The 22413-nt window shown below is 48.3% G+C and overlaps 1 protein-coding gene across 3 annotated transcripts in view; it reads left to right on the forward strand.

The window, feature by feature from the left end:
• Nucleotides 1–22413, forward strand: part of LOC111142502 (formin homology 2 domain containing 3) — a 467037-nt gene that overhangs the window by 60621 nt on the left and 384003 nt on the right. For all 3 annotated transcript variants that reach the window (XM_022495723.1, XM_022495724.1, XM_022495725.1), the window contains exon 3: nucleotides 9397–9461. In XM_022495723.1, coding sequence (XP_022351431.1) covers nucleotides 9397–9461 — 65 coding nt within the window. The remainder of the gene's footprint in view (nucleotides 1–9396; nucleotides 9462–22413) is intronic.

Genomic DNA, 22413 nt, shown 5'->3' on the forward strand with positions numbered 1-22413 from the left:
CCATTGCTATAGTTTTTTTTTTCTTTTTAAAGATTTTATTTATTTATTTGACAGACAGATCACAAGTAGGCAGAGAGGCAGGCAGAGAGAGAGGAAGGGAAGCAGGCTCCCTGCTGAGCAGAGAGCCCGACACGGGACTCGATCCCAGGACCCTGAGACCATGACCTGAGCCGAAGGCAGCGGCTTAACCCACTGAGCCACCCAGGCGCCCAGCATTGCTATAGTTTTTACTGACAGTGACAACCCTTTATATGTCAGAATTCAGGTTGGATGACAGTCTAAGCGGATGATTTCATGGCTCATTGATTAAGCATGCACCAGTTGTGTTATGAGTAGATTATTATCAACCTGAAAAATATCTCTACTGGTTTTACAGTTGAAGACCATGCCCTGTTCGATTTTTTCCTTTCTTATCAAAATCCAAATGATTTGGAGATGGGAGCTGAGCGGGGAAAAAAAGCATCACTACATTAGATAGCAGTATTAAGAGTTGAGGGTGGGGAAGAAAGGGGCACCTGGGTGGCTCAGTCGGTTAAGCATCTGGCTCTTGATTTCTGCTCAAGTCATGATTTCAGGGTCCTGGGATTGAGCCCTGCTCTGTGCCGGGCTCTGTGCTGGGCATGGAGTCTGTTTGAGATTCTCTCTCTCCCTTGGCCTCCCCCCTGCCCCGCCTCCAGCACGTGCACAGTCTCTCTCTAAAAGAGAAAACTCAAGCGCGGATAACCTTTCTGGAGCACCTGTTGTGCCACTCACGATACCAAGCACTTTATTCACGGTCTGTTTATTTAATAGTTCATTCTCTTAACAGTCACGTGAGTGGATTTCATTGTTTCTGTTCTGCATCTGAAACAACTGAGGGTCAGGAGGTAAATTCCACATCCAGGGAGAGAGAGCCAGCTGCTGGGAGAGCCAAGTATGAACACAGATGGACCTGATTCCAAGTCTCTACTCCCCTGACCCTCCCAGAGGTCCTGAGCAAAGGCGTTTTGGGTTTATTCAGGAAGTATGTTGGCGTCTTTGGTGATGTAATGTGGGTTCATGCAAGGACACTATCGGTCCCAGGCTAAAATGCCAGATTTGGTTCAAAGAGCACTCAAGCATGCTGCACGGTGGCTCCGGGGAGGACGCATTTGTGGCCATCACCTGGCACTATCGGCATTGGCATCCTGGTGCTCGTAGTCCCCGCGGCCATTCCTCAAGAGCGAGGTACCCGGTGGCGAGCTCCTTAGAGGAGACCGTGGGGCTTGCTTCCTCACTCCGTTCCTTTGCGAATCATCACCTGACTGTGGGTCCATCTGATAGGTGCAACCTTGACCCCATTTCTGCACCTGCACCTAAGATGGATTACAGCAAGAGGAGAAGGCGGGACTCATATGTGGGCAAGTGTCCACCAGAGAAGGTAGCCAGACCCTGCTGGGTAGCTGTGGTTTTGACAAGTGGGCCCCAAACTCACCCCAGAGGGGGCTCTATGTCTTTGCCAGAGTCCTGGTTTGTGGTGACCTTCCCACCTGGTCCTTTGGAGCGTACTCAGGATGACACTCCTTTTTGTCTGGAAGAGTATTAAGATGCTAGCTTCACTGACCACTGGTGGGGCGGCCCCTCTGTCCCTGGCCTAAGACAGGGACAGAGATCTGCAGAGATCTGCAGAAGACAGATCGGGATGATGCTGTCCTGACCTTGCTGGGTCCTCCGTTCCCCCCGGGCCACTTACTGCCATTGAGCCCCAGCAGCATATGGCAGCTTGCTGGGAGCTGGTTGGAAGCGGCCAGCAGGCTGAGCCTTCCTGCACAAGTGGGTGGTGTCTGGCCACATCTGCCATGTCATTTGCACCGAGTGTCCCTCCCAAGTCCTCCCCTAGGAGGGTGGCATTTGGCAAAGTCTGTATGCCTGAGAACTCTTGTCTCCCACGAATGGGAGTTAAAATATAATTTCTTTCTAGTTAAGAAGTGCCCTTTAGAGGCATGAAAAGGACGCATAAAACCATTCTTTCTCTTGATTTCTTTGAGCTAAAGCAACAATCTCCTAATGTCGTGACCATATAATGACAACGTGTGGCAGGCCGTGTGCAAATGGTGGTGTTTTTTTGCACAGGGTGTTCTGAGAGAATTTTCCTTGCTGGAGGAGTTCCTTTGTTCTTGTCCATTATCCGGCTCTTTTATGCCAAGACTAAAAATTAACTCACTCCTTGTTTAGAGTTATCACTTAAGCTATAGCTAACCGAGAAGAGGAGAAAGACCTTGAAAAGTAGAAGGACAAAGCAATTATTATGCTACCAAAATGGAGCCAGGTCTATTTACTGCCTTCCAAGGCCAGGGAAATTAGCCACCATACCACGCGGCACAGAACCAGAAACTCCCAGCCCTCTGGGCGATTATTCCTGCCCCTTTCTTGTGTGTCCTTGCGCAAGCCACTTTATCTCTGATAGGAGTTTATGAAATTTATTTGTAAAATAAGGACAATACTACCCAATTCCATTTACATCCCTGTGTCAGCGGGGAATCCCAGCAAGGTCTATGCAATGGAGGGGAGCACCACGGGGGGCAGCATGGCGTAGTGGCTAGGGACATGGGCTTTGTAATTAGTCTCATGGCTGTGTGACCGTGGGGATGCTACTTCCCCTTTCTGAACCTCAGTCTCCTAGTAACTGGGGATAATCCTAATACATCCTCATTGGGCAGTTGTGAGGAAAAAATGCAATGATGTATAGTATCTAAATCAGTAAGCCGGTTCCCAGCATATAATACAAACTCGAAAGTAGTAGCTGTTACTATAATTCAAGAAGCATTCGAGAAGCAGATACACTGGAACGGGAATCACTGGATTCTAGACCTGGAGGGGTCCATACAGGCCAAGCGCTCTGAAAGCTCATTTCTTTTAGTTAAGGAAACCAAGGCTGCATCCTTGCCCACAGGGCAGAGCTGGGCCAGAGAGCCCAGGCCACTTTTTTGCTTATTTCTACCTCTCTTGCCTCTGAAAGAAAACCAGGGGCAGCTGAGGGGCATGGGGGCCTGCCGCTGAGGAGGTGGGGCTTGAAGTTAGCCCTGAGGGGACAGTGGCCTTGCAAGGTCGAGGGGCGAGGGGGCTGTCTGAAGGAGCATGGTAGAGCTCCCAGGGGCCTGAGAACCAGTATGGTTGTTGCCTGTGGGGTGAGCGTCCCTGAGGGCTCCTGCCTTGGTCTTGGTCATTTAGGGTGTTCATCTTCCCCGGTACCCCAGGGGCAGCTCTGAAGAGAGCTGCTGCTTCTCCCCATCCCGCATCGCCTGGGGTGTAGCTTACTCCTCCTCATCCCCTGTCTGCTGGCCTTCACAGGGCTGTGTGTGGTGGGGAACCGGTGCAACCCTGTGGGGTGGGGAGAGCTTGGCAGTGTGTGGCTTGAGGCTCGGGCCAGGCAGGGCTGGGAAGGGCCAAACACTGGAAGGTACTTAGAGCCAAATATCCCAGACAAAGCTGCCTCGAAGTGCTGGCTTCTAGGTGCCTGCTTCAGAACGCCTGGTGTGGGGCCTGGGATCCTGGCCTCTTCAAAAGCTCCTCAGGTGGTCTGCTGTTGGGTCAGAAACCTACAGCCTAGGTTCTCAGTGTTGGAGTGGGGATCTGCCCACCTGGGGAACTTTAACAACTTCCCTTCCCGCTCAGCTTCAGACCAATGAAGTCAGAATTTGGGGGTGGGCCCAGACGGTGCTGTTTTTTAAAGCCCTCCAGGGCTGCCTGGGAAGGCCATTCTTGAAAATGCTGCTGGAAGTTGAGCAAGGGAGCGTGAACTCCTGCGCCAAGTGGACGGCGCGGTGGGACGGCCCTGAGTTACCCCCAGTGCAGGTGAGGAAGCCAGTCTTCAGGGACCCGTGTGCCCCGAGGCTTCCAGCTTTGTAGTCGACGTGCTGAGGGGCACGGAGGGGTTGGGGAGAGCTCTGGTTGGGCTCGAATGTGCCTAGCTTCTTGGCCTGTAGCTTGCAAACCCCAAGGAACCGTGTGTGGGGGCCCATGGATCCCTGAGGTTTCTGCCTGGTTTGTGGGCACGCAGGGTTTTAGGTGAGAGAGCTTGGCAGGGAGGAGTAGAGCCCTGAAGTTGCCAGGGCAGCCCCTTCTGTTTGAAAAGGGCTGGTTTTCTCCCTCACCCGGACCAGCGGCCGGTCTTGGTGGGCTGCAGTTTGAGCCTGGCACCCACTAAGACTGGAGACTCTTCGTCTCCTTTGCCGGTTTGCCCCAAGAGCCCCAGACAATACGACTGTGCTCTCAGCTGAAGGTCGTCACCTGGGAGGAGAATAAGGAAAAGCTGCTCATTGCTTCCCGTCCACACCTGAACCAGAGTCTTTCAACTCATGCGGGGTTTTTGTTTGTGTATGGCTTGGATTTTCAGGTTCAGTAAGTTTTTAGATTTGGGTTCAAAATGTAGGTGATTTTTCAATGCTGCTAAGTCTAGATGCAGAGGAAACACGGACCAAGAGGTGACTGGATGAGGTTTTCCTATCAGACAGTAAGAAGGGAAAACTACTTTTTCCTTCAAACTTGACCTATTGGAATGCAAAGAAATCTTTGAGAATCTGATGGAAGGCTGTGGAACCCTGCCCCACCTAAAACTTTGCACACCAGCCCCAGGCCAGTGCTGGGTTGCCTCTGAATTACCTGGAGGAAAGCTGCCTTGAAATGCTGGCTTCTAGGCACCTGCTTCAGGAGGTTGGTCTGGGGCCTGGATTCTCACCTCTTTAAAAGCTCCTCAGGTGGTCTGCTGTTTTGGTTGGGAACCTATAGCCTAGGTTCTTGGTGTTGGAGCTGGCACTGCACCCACCTGGGGAACTTTAACAACTTCTCTTCCTGCTCTGCTTCAGATCAATGAAATCAGAACTTGGGGTGGGCCTAGGCAAGGAGATGGTTCTGTAGGAAATCAGGAGAGAGCGCATCCACTCCCATGTTGAGGGGACAGTAGGAGTGGAAAGGCTCTAAGTACTTTCAAATCTTAGTTGGATCACTGGACAGAGATGGCATCCCGAAGGAGTGGGTGAGCTCGGGTGGGCACTGGGCTTTAAGGTGGGGGTAGGGAGTCAGAGAGACCTGTCCTACAAAGGAGGAGTCTTCCTGGAAGCCCAGTAATGGGAAGGGTGGCGTGAGTGGACAGAACTTTGAGCTGGGAGGCAGCTGTCCGATGTGGCCCACCATGATCTCAAGTACCTGAGCCTGGTGGCAGAGGAAGGTGGGGTGGGGGGTGGATTGGGACTTGTGGTAGAAGGGGAGGGTGCTGTGGCACTAGTTGACAATGGCAAGACAAGAGTAAAATGGGCACATGACATCAGTTGGCTCATGTACAGACAGCAACTTTAGAAAAGCAGTGAGGTTCTGGAGGGGGAGCCGTTAGGGGAGGGAGAGAGCATTTATACAAATCAGGTTACCTTGAACCATACTTGAGGTGTGAGGTGGCCAGGTGAGGAACGTTGGTCTGGGACCCAGGTGAAGAGTATCAAAGACCAGAGAGGCTGGGGTGATTCCCAGAGGAAGAGAGTTGTAAACCTCAAACCTCTATTTAGGAAGATTTTGAGGGGTGCCTGGGTGGCTCAGTGGGTTAAAGCCTCTGCCTTCGGCTCAGGTCATGATCTCAGGGTACTGGGATCGAGCCCCGCATCGGGCTCTCTGCTCAGCAGGGAGCCTGCTTCCTCCTCTCTCTCTCTCTGCCTGCCTCTCTGCCTACTTGTGATCTCTGTCTGTCAAATAAATAAAATCTTTAACCAAAAAAAAAAAAAAAAAGATTTTGAGACAGCGGGCACGCCAGCACACCAGTTGCAGGAGAGGCAGAGGAAGAGAATCTTCAAGTAGATTCCCCTGCTGAGTGCAGAGCCTGAGATCAGGGCTCGAACCCATGATCCTGAGATCATGACCTGAGTTGAAACCAAGGGATGCTTAACCCACTGAGCCACCCAGGCACCCCTAAAAGGAGTCCACCTCTGCATCCAGAGGAGTTGTTTTATTTGTAAAAATTTTTTGAAATATTTTATTTTTTTAAAGACTTCATTTAGGGGTTCCTGGGTGGCTCAGTCATGAAGCGTCTGCCTTCAGCTCAGGTCAGGATCCCAGGGTCCTGGGCTCGAGCCCCGTATCGGGCTCCCTGCTCAGCGGGAAGCCTGCTTCTTTCTCTCCCACTCCCCCTGCTTATATTCCCTCTCTTGCTGTGTTTCTGTCAAATAGGTAAAATTAAAAAAAAAAAAAAAAGCCTTCATTTATTTGAGAGTATGAGCAGGGGAGAGGGGTGGGGGGGTAGGGAGAAGCAGACTCCCTGCTGAGTGCAGAGTCCTCTATGGGCTTTGATCTCATGACCCTGAGATCATGACCTGAGCTGAAATCGAGTTGGACACTTAGCCAACTGAGCTACCCGGGTGCCCCTTGATGTATATTTAAATAAAACCTAGAACTCCCTGTAATTCTTTTTGAATTTTTAGAATAAGCCTAACTTGATTAGCCAACATTGTCTTAATTTGTATCTTAATTTTCTAATGTCCTTTTTGTTAGGTTTTGGTATTAGTTACACCAGTTCCCTAAAAATGCCTAGACTCTTTATCCTTGGTAAGCCCTGGAGGAGGTTAGGCAGTCCTCCAGCAACGGGCAGCGGGTGCAGGTGACCATGGAATCTGTCTTCTTTCAGCCCGGGTCTGTTTCTACTAGTTGTGTGACTTGAGGCAGTTTATGTCCTTTCTACTAGTGTTCCTCATCTGCAAAATGGGCACAGTGGTGGTACCCATGTTGAAGGTGGGAGAAAGCAGGGATGGGAGATGGAGGACAGCTTCTGTGGACATAGCTGCCACTTACCACCACTCCCTTCAGCTGAGGCCAGTCCTCTCCTTTGCTAGGAACTCCTGGGATCTGGGGCCACCTTTCTCTCAGGTCGTTTACACAGCCTGTGGCCCCCAATTTCACACACGCTTTCTTCCATTGTAGGATTTCATGTTAAGGGGCAGATGGGGAAGGAGGTCGAATGTTGAAGCAGAGGAATTGTAAATGATGAAACTACTACAAGACAGGCCTTTATTCTGTGGTCTTGTAAATTCCCTCGGGATTTAGCATGGCCAAGCCAACTGCCTGCTTTCTCAGTGCACTAGTGCAGAGAAGATGCCCTCTCCGGGATGGTGCTTGTTTCTGCGCAGGTGCCTGCAATCCCAAACCACATCAAACCACACCCCCCCCACTGCGGGACGAGAGAATTCTGTGGGAAAACAGGCATGTCCTCAAAATTTGGTTTTGTAGTTGCTTGAAGCTAAAAGCAGGGCTATCAACTGGCACTATTGAACTTTTCCAGAACTTGAGCCCTTCTGAAATCGTTTCCCTGGTCATTCCATGCATTTCCCCCCATACCTGGGCATCTAAAGCATGTACTTTTGTCTACATGCTTTATGTAGCGACTCCTAATTGCTGAAAATACGAGGTACAGAAAATCTTGAGGTCTGTGGACTGAGGGTTCACTGTTACTGGTCATTAGGTTCTTGGTTCTCTGGTTCCTGCTGGCCATTCTCTTTGGTTCTCTGGTTCCTGCTCCAGGCCAGACCTCTGCCCCCACTGGGTGAAGAAGCGCCCCAGCTGGTGGCTACTGGCCCCATCCCAGAACACCCCAGAGTCTGTTCAGTCATTCAGGTCCATGCACTTAGAACTTTCTAGCATGATCACAAGAATTAAAGGAAGGTCCGCATCTGGATTGTCCATAGAAAGACTTGTGTGTGTGTGGAGAAAGTTTCGTAGTCTGTGTTGATAGGAATCCCAGACTTGGGAAGATGGGTCAAGTGCTGTGTACTTGGGAAAAGCTCCTTGAGACTGGGGCTTGCACACGCCAATTGTAAAACAATCAGATGAACAAAGAAATCATAAAGGAGAGGCTCGTGGGCATCTGAAGGGATTGTGAATGCAGATTTCCTGCTCCTAAGCAGCTGCGGGGCTGGAGGCCAATGCATGCTTTTGTAGGCGATGCAGGTGGGTTTCCTTTCTCCTTTGGAAGAGACCATTTTATTTTTTTAAAAGGTTTTATTTATTTGACAGAGATCACAAGTAGGCAGAGAGGCAGGCAGAGAGGAGAGAGGAGGAAGCAGGTTCCCCACTGAGCAGAAAGCCCGATGCGGGGCTCAATCCCAGGATCATGGGCTCAATCCCTGGGATCATGACCTGAACCGAAGGCAGAGGCTTTAACCCACTGAGCTATCCAGGCACCCCTGGAAGACCATTTTAAAAGCCATACTTACCCCTCTTACCGGTCTCAAGAATAAATGTGCAGAAATTACGATGAATTCATAATCACGGTATTAGCTGTGTGCCCTGGTGAGATTTTGTTCTTTCCCTCCAACACAACCCCAAAACCCGGAAGCAGGAGAGCATTGCCAGACTGTTCTGGAGTGGGGGCGGGGAGCCCTGATGGGGAGAGAGATGGCCAGAAAAGTGATGGGAAGGAGCTCAGCCACTGACAGACCCCGTAGGTTATCTGCTGTGTTGCTGCTGAGCTGGCTCCATTTCACCTTCATTCACAGGCTCTTCCCTTTGTCCAAATCCCAAAGCCTTTGTTACCTTGAGGCGCCAGGACTCCTGTTTTCTCCCAGTTATCCTCCCAACTGCTGTGTCCCTTAGTCCTCCTCTGCCCAGGGTGGGACGAGCCATACCAGGAGCAGAATGGGGGAGAAAGGTCCATCTCCTAATTTTTTAAAGGGTTTAAGAGTGTATGAGCACACATTGTGGGGAGGGGCAGAGGGAGAAGGAGAAGAAGGCTCCCTGCTGAGTGGGGCACCTGATGTGGGGCTCGATCCTGAGACCCTGAAATTGTGACCTGAGCAGACACTTAACTGACTTGAGCCACCCAGGCGCCCTCCCGCATCCTGTTTTCTTAAACAGAGAAGGAGGATACAAAGGTGTGGTATACATTGGCGTTGTTGAGACTGAATAGCCTGTAAGCTTTTTGGTGGACCCCTCCCTTCTTGTGAGCAAGGGGTCAACGCTGTAACCGTCTTGACTTACCGTGAAGCAAACCACCTTTGTTTGATGACCCCGCTGTGTGCGCCTTTCTTCTATATTCAAAAAGGGTAAAAGTGGTCGAGCAGATGTGTGTTGTTACATTCCAGGGATCCCACTTGATGGGCACGGATTTTAAAGTTTTCCCAGCATGGTCAAGCATGAGCGCATGCTAACTATACAGATGGAAGGAGTTGACCAGACTCCACACAAGAAAATGTGTGTGCAGTCTCCCAGGGTCCAACCTCCTCGTTTAATTTTCTGTGACCTCACACTCTTTCAGGGTAGATTCTCATTCTGTTTAGGTCCCTGCTTACCTCGAGTCTCTTGGACGTGGGTGTGCTAGAGCCTTCAAGCTGATTGACAGCATGTGGGTGTCGTCTTGGCGACCGCTCTGATACCCGTGTCTGTTTTGTCTTCCGTCTCCATTAGGCGGGGCAAGAAGCACAGCATCATCCTGAGGACGCAGCTGTCCGTGAGGGTCCATGCCTGCATCGGTGAGTGACGTGCGGAAGCGGGTACTACCATACGCCTTCCAGTGATCAGACGTGTGATAGGAAGTGTCCTTGAAGCAATAAAATACTTAGGATACTTAGTGTTCTGCTCTCTACTTGGATAAGCCCCCGTCCCAGATTGTTAGTTTAGTGAAGCCATTTCCGGCAATGGTTTCCGAAGCCGTGTTTCATGGTGACTTCCTTTGCTGTTCAGTGCGTGAATGGAGCTGGAGGCGAGACAGACTGATGATGAGGTTCTTTGTGGGGCAGTGTCTGTGGGACCCTCCAGCCAGTTGAAGTGATCTTCATGTGCCATCTGGTGGCTCTCCGCAGCTCCCTGTGGGGACGTGGGGGGTTGAGGCTCCAGGCCGCGGTCAGGTGACAGGAGGGGATCTCTCGGGTTTGCGTAGGATGGGGCATACGTAGATACAAAGCAATATGGTGTCGAGGGGATGTATTTGTGGTTCAGAATGGTTTGCGAGCGGTCACGTAGGAACCCCGCTGGGGCCTTTCCTACAGCCTTTTCCTGTACCTGTTGGTTTCCCCACCTACACGTGTGGGTTGAAGGGCAATGAAAGCAGATACTGATGTGAAATAGACCAATTTGTGTGAGGCCTATCTAAAACCATGGCCTGGTTTCCTCCTGGCATTGGGCTGTGTGAGGCAAGTAGCTAGTGTCATAAACAGAAGAAAATTAAAATTCACTTTATACATAGGAGTTTTTCATATCCAAATCATTTTGCTTTTATTGCTTTTATACTAGCTTGTGGTCTTAATTCAGAACTCTCATGAAGAGAGCACAAATCATTGTGTTGAGGCCTAGTCTACACCTGGAGTGTGGGGACTGAGTGGGATGGGAAACACGGTTTCTGGTCCTTTCCCTTCCTCCCTGCTTCACTGTTGGAGACCCAGGCATGGGGTGAGGAGGTGGCTGAATGTGGAGGGGAATCCATGTAATTTTAGGTCACCTGGTGTTACGTGTGTGAGGCTGTAAGCGTCTCCAGTGACAGTCTGACCATGTGGCTGGTGAGACACCAGATAGCAGGTTCTTCAGCCTCTGGGTAGGAGGGTTCCTCATCTTGACGGAAACCCAGTGAGATCTGTAGAAGCTTCTGCAGTGACTGTTCACTTCTCAACTGCTGGTGGCACCGAGTGACCATGAGCCATGTACTCTAAAAATATATACTAGATATTTAATCCTTCACTTTTTAAAAAAAATTACCTGCTTTACCCTGTTTCCTGTTATTTCATATATATATGAATCATGTCTATCTGAAGAAAAGGCCTGTGTCCTAGGACTTCTGATAACTTCACCTTCCCCTACAACCAGATCTACAGCAAATTCCAGTATGTGCTGAATCCTGTTGGAGTTAACTATTGGCTGAAGTATAGTTGATAACCTGTAGAGATTTGGGACATGAGGATGAAGTGGTATTTCCCAAGATAGTAAGGTGGTGGAAAGCATATTAACACTAAAAATGGGTAGATTGGAATCCTAATGAACTAATTCGTTCTATGTAATTCACTTTTTGTACTTAAATATTTCAAGTCCAGGAGTTTTTAAAACCAGCTTCTAGGTTACTGACTCGCTGCATTAACTTAGGTATCCTATAGTCTCATGTAATCTCTGTACCATGTAAAACACATAACGTCTCCCCATAGCACGCTGAGCACTAGGATTCCGTCCCGCGTTCTCCCAGGACACACATGCCTTCCTGCTGGAGGAATTGACCTGGGTGCTGACAGGATCAGGGGGTTTGTTCCCAAACCTCCTTAAAGCCAACTGCTCTTGCTTTTGGATTGAAGTAATTGAATGAAGTCATAGGCACATATCCTATAAACTAATTCAACAGGAGTCTTAAAAAGTCACTGCTTTGAAAATTCATTGTTTTGGACAAGATTCAGAATTGGTTACTACTAAAGCATTTGTCGACATAGGTGGGTGACAACAACTACAGAAGTTGGAGTAGTGCAAAAAATCTGGAAGGGCTGTAGTCTTCACAAATGTCTGTTCTTGCTTGACTTCACAGAAAGTGAGATGGGAAATCCCAGACCTCATTGGTGGAGGAGTTCATGAAAGAAGGTCCACAGAGAATTCTAGTTAGTAGACCCTTATCCAAGAACGCTCATAGCTTGAATGTAGGTGTGAATGTGTATCCCTACTGTGCTCTGCCCAGTGTCTCAGCATAAGCAAAACCAGGATGATCATGTCCTATAGCTGCACATTAAAATAAAGTCTTAAGGTGTTTAATACTTAAAAGGATTTTGTGCTTTGATTCTTCTCATTCGTTACCTCAGCCCTACTTATTTTGGATGGAAGGGTTTGACTGTATAAAATTATCATCAGTACCTAAGAAGGCAAAGTTTTTCCTATGTAATAAAAACCCTTCTTTCTTGTCCCATTGCCTATTATTAGCAAGATCTGGAATAGATTTATTATAATAGCACTAAATATTATCCTTTGGTTATGTATAGAAAATGGAATGTATGCATCGTGTGTATGAAGAACCAACCCCCATTGTGACATATTCTTTCCCTTTCCAAGTGGCAATATTAGATGAGATTTCTTTGGGATGAAAAACCCAAACCTGGAACAATCTTCAGTTGAAATGACAAAAGAAAACATGACAAGAGGGGAGGGAACATTTTTCACATCAGTTGGTTGAGTTCTGGTTTCTTTTCCCGATGACTTCCCCTCCTTGCCATACAAGCAATGGTTGAACTATCACAGGCATCGGACAATCAGTGTTCCCTTATCCTTGGCACCCATATACCATCTCCCCAGAGACCCCTTTCCCACCATGAGATTGGACTGGAAGGACCCACGGGTTTAAAATGCTATCAGCTAAATTTCTCCAAAATGGTTCTTTCACCCTACAACATTTTCTCATTCACTCCTGCTTTTATTAAGTTTTTTAAATTAATGTTTAGAATCCTGCATCTACCTTTGTAGCAGGAGACTTTAAGTATTTAACTACATGTGTGTTGATGAATTGGGAGTGACATGCTGTTGGAATTCTCCAGTGTTAACTTTGGAACTCTGGACCCAATGGGGACAAGAGTGGAGTGGAGCCTTTATGGTCCACAACTGAACAGACCTCACAAAACGTGAAAGCGGTCAGGCACTGCTTTGAAGGTCATGGCTGGCAGCCAACACAGGCCTTTTCTGATAATGCAGCAGGGCTGAAGCAGAAAGTTGGAATGAGGTCTCGGTATGGAGAGAGATGCTCCTCTCCACTGTGATTTTTATTTCTTTGCGCAGTTTCGAGTATGACCGCTTGTTGTAACATTGTAGCAAACAGTGCATGACTTGCCTTCCAAATCTAGCTTCACCCTTCAGAAAAACCCGTGGTCCCATTGTAGGCATGAACTTAGATATGGACGGGGAAAAAAAAATAATCTATGACGGGCATGTGAAGTCTGCATTTTTATGAGGTTAGCTAGAGAAAATAAATTTTTGGTCTCTGCAAGTGATCCTATTTCCAGACACCAGGAAAATGTTCAGAGGGCCAACTGGCTCTGATGACTCAATCTCCTCTTGAAGAGAAAAGGAGTGGAAGAATTGTAGGGGTGAGGGATGGAATTGAGGATTTAAAAACAAAGATTTGAAGTTGTTAGGATCCGAAAGGTGGTATCCGAGTGTTTGCTACTGGCGTGCTTTGGAGACATTTTTTGGACTTAAAAACCTCTGTGCTTCAGTTTTCTGGACCAGATCCTGTCTTCTCATGAAGAGAACAAACTGTCTATTGATTGCGACCCATAAGGTAGACACTTCCAAGTATCCAGCATTGAGTTAAACAAAAGGGACGATTGGCTGAAGGTTGCAGAGTGTCATTTCTGATGACAGTTGTGAAGGACAACCTGGGACAAAGGGTTTTTAGAGTCTTTAGAGGCATCTCCTACCAATTTAGGAGATGATGAGATCACCCATGAGGATAGAGATGAGGTAGGCAGAAACTGACAAGGTAGCTGAGCTGGCTAATCTCTCCATTAGGTTAGTCTCCTTGCTTGGTAAATGTCAAATCACAGAGGACCCTTGTAGAGGTAAGAAAATCACTTTGCATCACCCACTGACGCAAAGTGTAGTCCATTTCCAGCAACACAACAGAACAAGGCATCAGCTATAATTTGCCAGGGCTTCTCTCCTGAGCTAAGTCACGGAACTTCGCTTCTTGCTCTACTGTTTCAGTGAGGAGGTGAATGACGAAGGGGGTTGGGGAGGGGACCGTATCTCAAGAAGAACCTTCTAGTGCAGGAGTGACTGAGGAGATTCATCTCACATGCTAGCTGTTTTAGAGGTGGTGGCTCCCTGGGACATGGTGTTGAGAAGGATTCTGAGGCTGTGTGATTCTTGATGGGGAAGGGTCTTGGATCCATGCCAGCTCTTTCTGGTGGTGATGGAGGTGGTGTGAGTCTATGGGGTAGGACTGACAGCTGAGGGGCCCCCAGTGACCTAAGGGTTCTGTCTGTGTCTGAATCTTCTCTAGCTACAATGTAGAGGGCCCTGGCTTTTGTGTTCAGAAGGCAGGGAGTGGAGCTGTAATCATGACCCCTGACCGCACCCTACCCCCTACCTCCTGCATATGTTTTTGTTCTTCACTCCTTTCCTCAGGCTCTGCCTTCTTAGGCCTGTGCCTCAGCCTGGCTTGTACCCTCTTCCATCTTGCCAAGCTTTCTGACTAGGCCCAGTACCACTTCCTCTGCTTCTGAGCTTCTTTCTCCCTCAGTGTTACGTTTGAGCTGGGGTTTTGTGTGGCTGAGCCCTTCTGGCCCTGCAGGGAGGCCTCCCTCCAACTTTTTTTGATGTTGCACTTGCCCCTTGGGTGGGCTGTTAATTGGATTCCAATGTGGGCCTCCTACCTCTTGACTCTGGAATTCCCATGAAAACTAGAGGTTTCTTTCTCCAAACTGCAGAATGGCTTTTTGACCCTCTTGGGCTTCATAGCAGCTGGGTGGTATTTCTAAATTAATCAAGAGGAGGAGCTCCTTTGTGGGGGGAGGGGTGTGCTCAGACCCTGGAAGCCTGTGTGGTAACTTAGGTGTCCTGCCCCTCTGGGTGCTGGGAAGGGGAGAGGGCCCACACAGGTGCTACTGGCCCTATGTTGTCTGAGGGGGCAGCCCCCATGCATCCCTGGGGTGACCGTGGAAACCGTAATTGCAGCTTTTGTGATCAGAACACCCCCACAATCCCTCTTTCCCCTCCTGGACCCCCCTGCCCTGCTGTGTCTGACTCCAAGTCTTGGGCCTGAGCTTCTCGCTGATTCTGTTCTGCATTCCCCCAGCTGCTGCTCTTAGCCTGCTTCCGCAGACTTGAGACAGGGGCAGGGCTTCCCTCCTGCCCTGTTTGTGGATGTTATGATGGCCGAGCTCACAGTGTCCTATGTCCTTCCCTAGTGGGGTTAGGCACAGTGGGTTACATTTCCTGTTTTCTCCTTCGATGTAGGGATCCATGGATTCTCCAGAAACCCTGGAGCCCATCTCCTGTCCTGGCCTTTCTGTAGAGTGGCTGGCTGTGGCCTTGGCAGAAACTGGGCTCAGGTTTGAAAACCTGCATCTACCTTTGTAGTAGGAGACTTTTAGTATTTAACTACATCAAACCTCTCTCTCTTTTTTTTTTTAAGATTTTATTTATTTATTTGAAACAGAGAGAGAGAGATCACAAGTAGGCAGAGAGGCAGGCATAGAGAGAGAGGAGAAAGCAGGCTCCCCGCTGAGCAGAGAGCCCGATGCGGGCCTCGATCCTAGGACCCTGAGATCATGACCTGAGCCGAAGGCAGAGGCTTAACCCACTGAGCCACCCAGGCGCCCCAAACCTCTCTTTTATATCCCATCCAGTCTGTGACCTGCTTTTTTTTTTTTTTTTAATTTTATTATTTGACAGAGGGAGAGAGAGATCACAAGTAGGCAGAGAGGCAGATGGGGGTGGGGAAGCAGGCTTCCTGCTGAGCAGAGAGCCCAATGCAGGGCTTGATCCCAGGACCCTGAGATCATGACCTGAGCCAAAAGCCGAGGCTTAACCCACTGAGCCACCCAGGTGCCCCCTGTGACCCATTTTTTTTTTTTTTTAAAATTTTATTTATTTATTTTTCAGATGGCCCAAAAAGATAGAGAGGTAGGCCCAGAGAGAGAGAGAGAGGAGGAAGCAGGCTCCCCGTCGAGCAGAGAGCCCAATGCGGGGCTTGATCCTAGGACCCTGAGATCATGACCTGAGCCGAAGGCAGAGGCTTAACCCACTGAGCCACCCAGGTGCCCCTGTGACCCATTTTTACCCACAGTTCTGTTCTCTAGGTAAGAACAGGCTCTCTGGGCTAATCAGATAAATAGCTCCCATCATCTGCTTCCTATTAATCCACCTCAGCTCCCAGGTGTGGACCCCACAGAATGTCTAACCGTCTAAAAGGCCACTGGGTCCGGGCTGGAAGAGGCTGGCCTGTCCACCTTTCCACTCTGTGTAGGTGGCTACCTCTAAGGTAACATATGGCCAAACAGTGATTGACAGATGGGGTCTCTCCAGTGCCCCCCAAGGGAGAAAGCATATCGGGAACATGCCTCTAGGTGATTCAAACTGCCCAGAGTCTAGTGTTTAAATGCTGATGGCTACTGAGTTCTGTCACACCTGCCCACACATGCTGTAATCTTAGAGGACAGTATATAGATAAGTCAGGAATGATTTGTTGCCAGGAATTAGAAGAACAATTACAGAATGAGTTAAAAAATGACTCTGGTGCCTACAGACATGCAGGTAAACACAAATACAGGGAGTGAATATAGAAAAGGAGACACACCTATGCGATACTCAGCATGAGAACCTTCCAGATACAGCTGGAATCTCGGGTCCGCTATGGGAATTAGGAAGGAAGGAAAAATGAGCAAATGTGGATTGACCCACAGGAAAGAAAAACAGTTATACGAGGTCTCATAAGGCAGTTTGACGTCCCATTTGTGCGCTTACCTTCCCCCCTTGACTGTATTTAAACTGTTCATTCGTTGCCTCTTTAGGCCTTTGTTACCTTTTTACCTCTAAAGATCTTCGATTGTTGGATGATACTAGAGCATTGCCTGAGAACCATTACTGATGTTTACTTTGCCCTGTCCTAGAAACTGCTTCTATCCTTAACAGTAACATGACATTCTGGCAGAAATGGACTCCGGAGAATGTAGTCCTAGTTGCGGGTGGGGGGGGGGGGGGCCACACCTGTAGCAGATATTACGAGTTTAAACCACGTGCTGGTGGCTAGACTCCAAAGTTGCTGTCCAGCAGGACCTTCAGTGTTATCCAGAAAACAAGCCCTGGCAGGGAAACCACCACGCTTTTGAATGAGTTCTAGACTGTTGCTATATATGCTTTTTACTTACAGGTCTGAGCTGCAGGGGGATGTCATTAATGCGGGCTCTCATGATGAACTCTCTGCATCTGAGCCCCCCCCCCGTGCCCCACGCGAAGAGATGGCTTCATTTTTTGTCATGGAACAATAAGAGTATGTTAGGAAACACAGTGAGTTGCTTGGTTATTACAAATTTTGCTATCCAGAGGGCATGGGAGCTGAAAAGTAGGCTGGATGGCATGCACATACCTTGCTACAGGGAGATTGTTCAAGGAGTAGATGGGCACCCCTGTTTTTCAGGTCTTGTTGAGGGACCTAGAAAAAAAAAATGGATTCTTGGGTGGGGATTCTTGGTGCATTTTAGCGATTCCTGTTGGGTTAGAAATACCAAATGGGAAATATTTTAACTTGGGAATCTAAACACATGGAAAGCATTAGAGCAACACGTGCAGCCAGTTCAAAATTTGATTCGAAGGAGGTTAAAAAAAGGTGTTTGGGAATTGGTTACAAGTGCTGTAGTCTCCAGTTGATATGCTGGAGTAGTAGCGACAGACTAGCAAGAGGAGAAAATGAAACAGGTTAGTGTAATTGGAATCTTGTCAGTATAATTAGTAAGAAGGAAACAGGGGTGCCTGGATGGCTTAGTCAGTTAACTGGCTACCTTCGGCTCAGGTCATGATCCCGGGGTCCCAGGATCAAGCCCCATGTCAGGCTTCCTGTCAGGGTCCCTGCTAAGCAGGGAGCCTGCTTCTCTCTCTCCCTCTGCCCCTCCCCTCCCACCCTCTCCCCCACCACCCTGCTTGCATGCTCTTGCTCTCAAAATCTTTAAAAAAAAAAAAATGAAGAAAACATTCTGTTAATTGTACTGAGAGGTGATGTGATTTCTTTCTATCCTAGGAACTGGGCTGTGTTGGTGTGTGCAGGACGGGGTCTATTTTCAGGGATTTAGGGAAATCTTTGTGGGACAAGATACAGCATTCAGCCTGCAGTCGGTACTTCAATCCTTTCTTAGCCTTCTGACAAGATCGCCCTTGAGATTCGACGGCCGGTTTACTACCACTCTGAGAATTAGATAATGCATCTGCAAGTATTTCAAGTTGTAAAGTGCCATAAAGATAGAGAATTCTACTAAATTAGACTGTTTACCTTGGCCATTTTATTTATTTATTTTTAAATATTTTATTTTTTAGGAAGCATGCAAGTGTGCAAATAGCTGAAGCAGACACCCTACTGGGTGCAGAGCCCAATGCAGGGCTCGGTCCCACCACGGAGGTCATGTCCTGAGCCAAAACCAAGAGTCAGATGCTCAACTGACTGAGCCACCATGGTGCTCCCTACCTTTGGCATTAAAAAAAAAAAAAAAGTGATGTGAGTCATGTTCAGAGAACAGCACCCTTGCAACTGGGTCCTTTCCCACCCTTGGTTTCAGGGATCCTCACTAGCCACGGGTGGGGCTGAGAGAGTAAAGCTTGAATTTCTCCATTCTCCAACTAGTGCCCTTAGTGCTGGCTGTCCCTTTGCTCTTTAGGCCACTTATATGGTCTTCAGCCCTTTTCTAGATATGATTGCAGAGCCTGGTGCGACCCTTCAGACCCAAAAAGTCTGAAGGGCTGCCCAAACCTCTAAACAGGTCTTTCAAAACGCTTTCCCTAAGTGAAGTTTCAGTAGGCTTCCAAGGACAGTTTGCAGAGTTTTGGTGTGGTTCATAGATGGCCTTAGGGGAAAGTTAATCAGCTGAGACAGATGGGTTTCACCCTTCAAGAGCTGACTATGTTGAGTTAGGCAGTTGAAATCCTTTTTTCTGAGCTGGGGTCCTGACTGCTCTAGAAGGAGCCAGAGCGTTCACGTCGCTTCCAGGCTTCCATCCTGCCTGGCTGGAATGGCTTCTCTTTTGGGCTTCAAGCAGGAAAGACCTGGTCAGAACTACCTGCTGTCAGTTCTGGTTTTAGGAGCTGTCCGAAAGGAACACAAGGGCTCTTGGCTGGAGGCTGTGAGTTCTCCTGCTCTTGGTTTGTAGGTCTGGTCCTTTCTAGGAAGATCTAAGAGGTAGGGTTTTTGTTCCAGGTAGCACTTAGCTCTTGAGCACTTGAAGGTGGACTCTTGTGTCTGGCCCACAGAAGCAGACCCCAAAGTGTTTGTTGATTAAGGAAAGCCACTGTACTAGTGATTTATGATAAACACCTGACCTTCATTCTGTTTTTGGCACAGAGCTCCTAAAACACTTGAAATTCCTTAAGTGATAGGAGCAACAAAGGTGCCTTTTATTATGTTAATGAGGTGACTTGGTCCCCACCTTAAGGATGGGGGTGGGTTATGAGAAGAACCATCCAAGTGATGGAGAGTTGGAACTTTCAGTCCTATCCCTGACCTCTTAGCCATTGGTGAGGGATTCAGTCAATTGTGCCTATAATGAAGCCTCCGTAAAATCCCAAGAGGTAGGGTTCAGAGAACTTCCTGGTTGGTGAACACAGGGAGATTCAGGGAGAGAACATGGAAGGGCCATGCCCCTTTCTCATACCTTGCCCTATGCATCATTTCCATGCAAGTTACAACCTTTTATAAGAAACTGGTGATCAAGTGAAATTGTTGAGTTCTGCGGGCTTCTCTATCAAATTAATCAAACTCAAGGAGGGATTCATTGGAACCTCTGATCAAAAGCTGGTAGATGGGAGGCACAGGTGACAACCTGGGTTTGTGATTGGCATCTGAAGGTGGTGGGCAGTCTTGGAAGACTGAGCCCTCAATCTGTGGCCTGTGATGTAATCTACCATTAGCATCAGAATTGAGTTGAATTATGGGGCACCTGGTTGGTGTCTAATGCTTGATGATGTGGGAAAGCCTACACACACACATGTCGAAATTTGGTCCAGGAACCCAGAAGAGCTGCTAAAAGCGTCATGGTACTGATGCGTGTTGAATTCATTTACTTGAGCAAGGAAATTGTTTGGTATTTTCTTAGGAAAAGGAATAAAAAGCAGTAAGTAGAATGTGAAAGTAAATAGTAACAAATCTGGGGATGTGGGTGGAATGTCATTTTAAAGCATTTCCAGGAGCGCTCTGGGTTCTGTGGGGGTGTTGTGCAGATCCAGAAGGCAGGGCCTGACCAGGCTCCTGGCCTGGGTGGCCCACGTGTGTGCCAGGCAGAGCCGTGTGACTGGGGCCTGGGGACTCCCTCGCTACCTACCCCTTTCTCCCCTCAACCTTGTGAGGTCTGTCTGCTTATTTATAATGGTGAGGACCAGGGGGCCCTGGTGCTATCTCCTGGCAGTGCTGGGAGCCTTCATGGGGATAGCATGTGTACGAGCGAGCACTGTGCCCAGCACGCGCTACCTTGGGCAAACGGTGGTAAACATCCTCATTATCCTCCTCACAATTTTGTGTTTTGTTCTTTTACAAATAGTCAGAGCAAAGCCTAAATGTGATTATTTGGTTCTCAAAGAAAAAGCACTTATAGACTATTGGATGTGTGGAGAGACAGAATGGACTTGGATGAGATTCGGGTCTTGCCTCCCATTCTTGAAGGACTGTCCTTCTCCAGCACTGGGTATCAGACTTGTATTAAACATTAGGGTAAGACCTTGTCGAACTCTTGAATATAAAACCCATGTATAATGCTCAGCTAGTGTTTTCGAGGTAGGATTTAGCTGCTCCCTCTTTCTGCTTGGCGGACAGACTGGAAACTGTAGGTCAGTAGGTTTCCATTAACATTATACTGGATACGATGGAATGGAGCTGGTCATCCCGCGTCCGTGATTCCTGAGTAACCAGTGGCATTGTGGGCTTTTTGTGGTGTTCTTTTCTGGAACCCTGGTTTTGACGCATTTTAGAATGTTCCAGTGTTGGCAACATCCAGTAATCAGCATGTTTACTGAAAAACTCTCCTCCTGACTGAAATTAAGTGAGTTTTGTGGGAGTGAAGGCAGTTTGATGCTCCCCTTCTGTGTGTTCCCCAAGGGCGTTCTCCTGAAGGAACCCCCGAAATGGAGGGTAAATCTTCCAAGAGTGTGCTCAGGCATTACACAAGACAGTTGGGTGTGTGAAAAGGAGTGAAAACACCATAATGTAACACCAAGTGCTAGTTACACCGTGTAACTTCAAAGTGGAAAAATTATGTTCTGAGCACTGTAAAAGTAGTCAAAATATTCTGTATGAGTTGATATTTACAGAATGGTCTGATAAGCTGTTGAAATTGCACCAAAAATATGTATATAATCTGTATGTTTTGTCTACAACTACTCTAGTGATGGTAAACTTTGACACGTACATAACCTGTCACAGTCATTGTCAACAAATCTGGAGGATTTTTTTTTTTTTTTTTTTTTTTTTTAATGACTTGTTTGGCCCAGGATACCTTAAAAAGCTGTCCCACCATTTCTGTGTTGGTGTCTCTTCCTTCGCTGGCTTAGGCTCCAAGGCCTCAGAAGCTACCAGGAAGCAAAGCAGAGTGGAACGGGACACTTCACACTTCATCAGAAAGCCGTAAAGCCAATTACCAGCCCATTAGGGACTTGAAAAGGAGCTCTGCCAAGCTGTCTTCCCTGGGGACTGCCAAGGCCCATCTGAGTCAGGGATGAGATTCATGTGTGGATTTTTTTTTTTCTTTTTTCTCATTCCTTTTTCCTTCTTTTCTTTTTTTCTTTCTTTCCTTATTTATTTATTTATTTGATGGGAGATAGATTCTAGAAGTGAGGCATGTCTGTCGGGATGGCCTCACAGAAAGCCTAGAACAGCTCAGGCCAGGCTTCTCCAGGGCGGAAGTGCTGGCCCGTGTGTTCACAGCAGGTATCGGGATGATGATCCCCAGAGCAGTTCCGTCTTGGGGTTCTAATCGTGGCCCTGCCTTTCCTTGGCTGTCCTCCAAGGTTTGGAGTTGAGTCCTTTCTGGGATCTGACTCTAGGCCTGGCCTCCCTCAGGACTTTGAGGGAGCACCAGGCCATGGCAGCTGGCTCGGCGGCTTGGGGACTAGAGAGTGCCGAGTCCACCGCTGAGTCCACCGTGGACTTGGGCCTCGGGGAGCACTTGGGAGACTCCAAGTGTGGAAGGACTCCAAATAAAGTTGTTCCTAGGATCCAAGATCAAATAGTGAAAACATACTAGTGTAGATACATCTATTTTATAGAACCCTCCTTTGGTGTGTTTTCATTTTACTTATGCCTGAGGAGGGCAAAGAAATAAAACTAGATAAATAAAAAGCAGGTGCTCAGCCTGCAGTGGAGGGTGCTGCTTCCTCTTCAGGGGTGTCATCGTTGCGGGGGGGTGAAGATGGGGGGCAGGAAGAGCGGCAGGCAGGATTTGAATTCTGGAATTGACACAGTTGGGCAGCTAGACCTGGGACATGGCGGGTCTCCCCGAGAACGGAGACCCTCCCTCTTCCCTCACGAACTGCTGATGGCATGGATGGGCCACACAGCTGTCTTAGGTCAAGTGCCTGCCTTCTGGCTGCCCGGCATGATCCTTGCGAGCGTGAGCTTTGCTGCTGCTGTGGAGAATCAACAGTGTTGTGGGTGGGTTTGAAAACGTCACCATCCTTTATGTGACTGTAATGTTGGACATGGTCCGCTTCCCCCAGGACTTGGAAAACAACTCTTCCACACTTAGTAATGCCTACTGGTGCCACCACCGTGTTCAT

Source organism: Enhydra lutris, unplaced genomic scaffold, assembly GCF_002288905.1.
Source record: "Enhydra lutris kenyoni isolate GAN:26980312 unplaced genomic scaffold, ASM228890v2 scaffoldscaffold8, whole genome shotgun sequence".
NCBI lineage: Eukaryota > Metazoa > Chordata > Mammalia > Carnivora > Mustelidae > Enhydra > Enhydra lutris.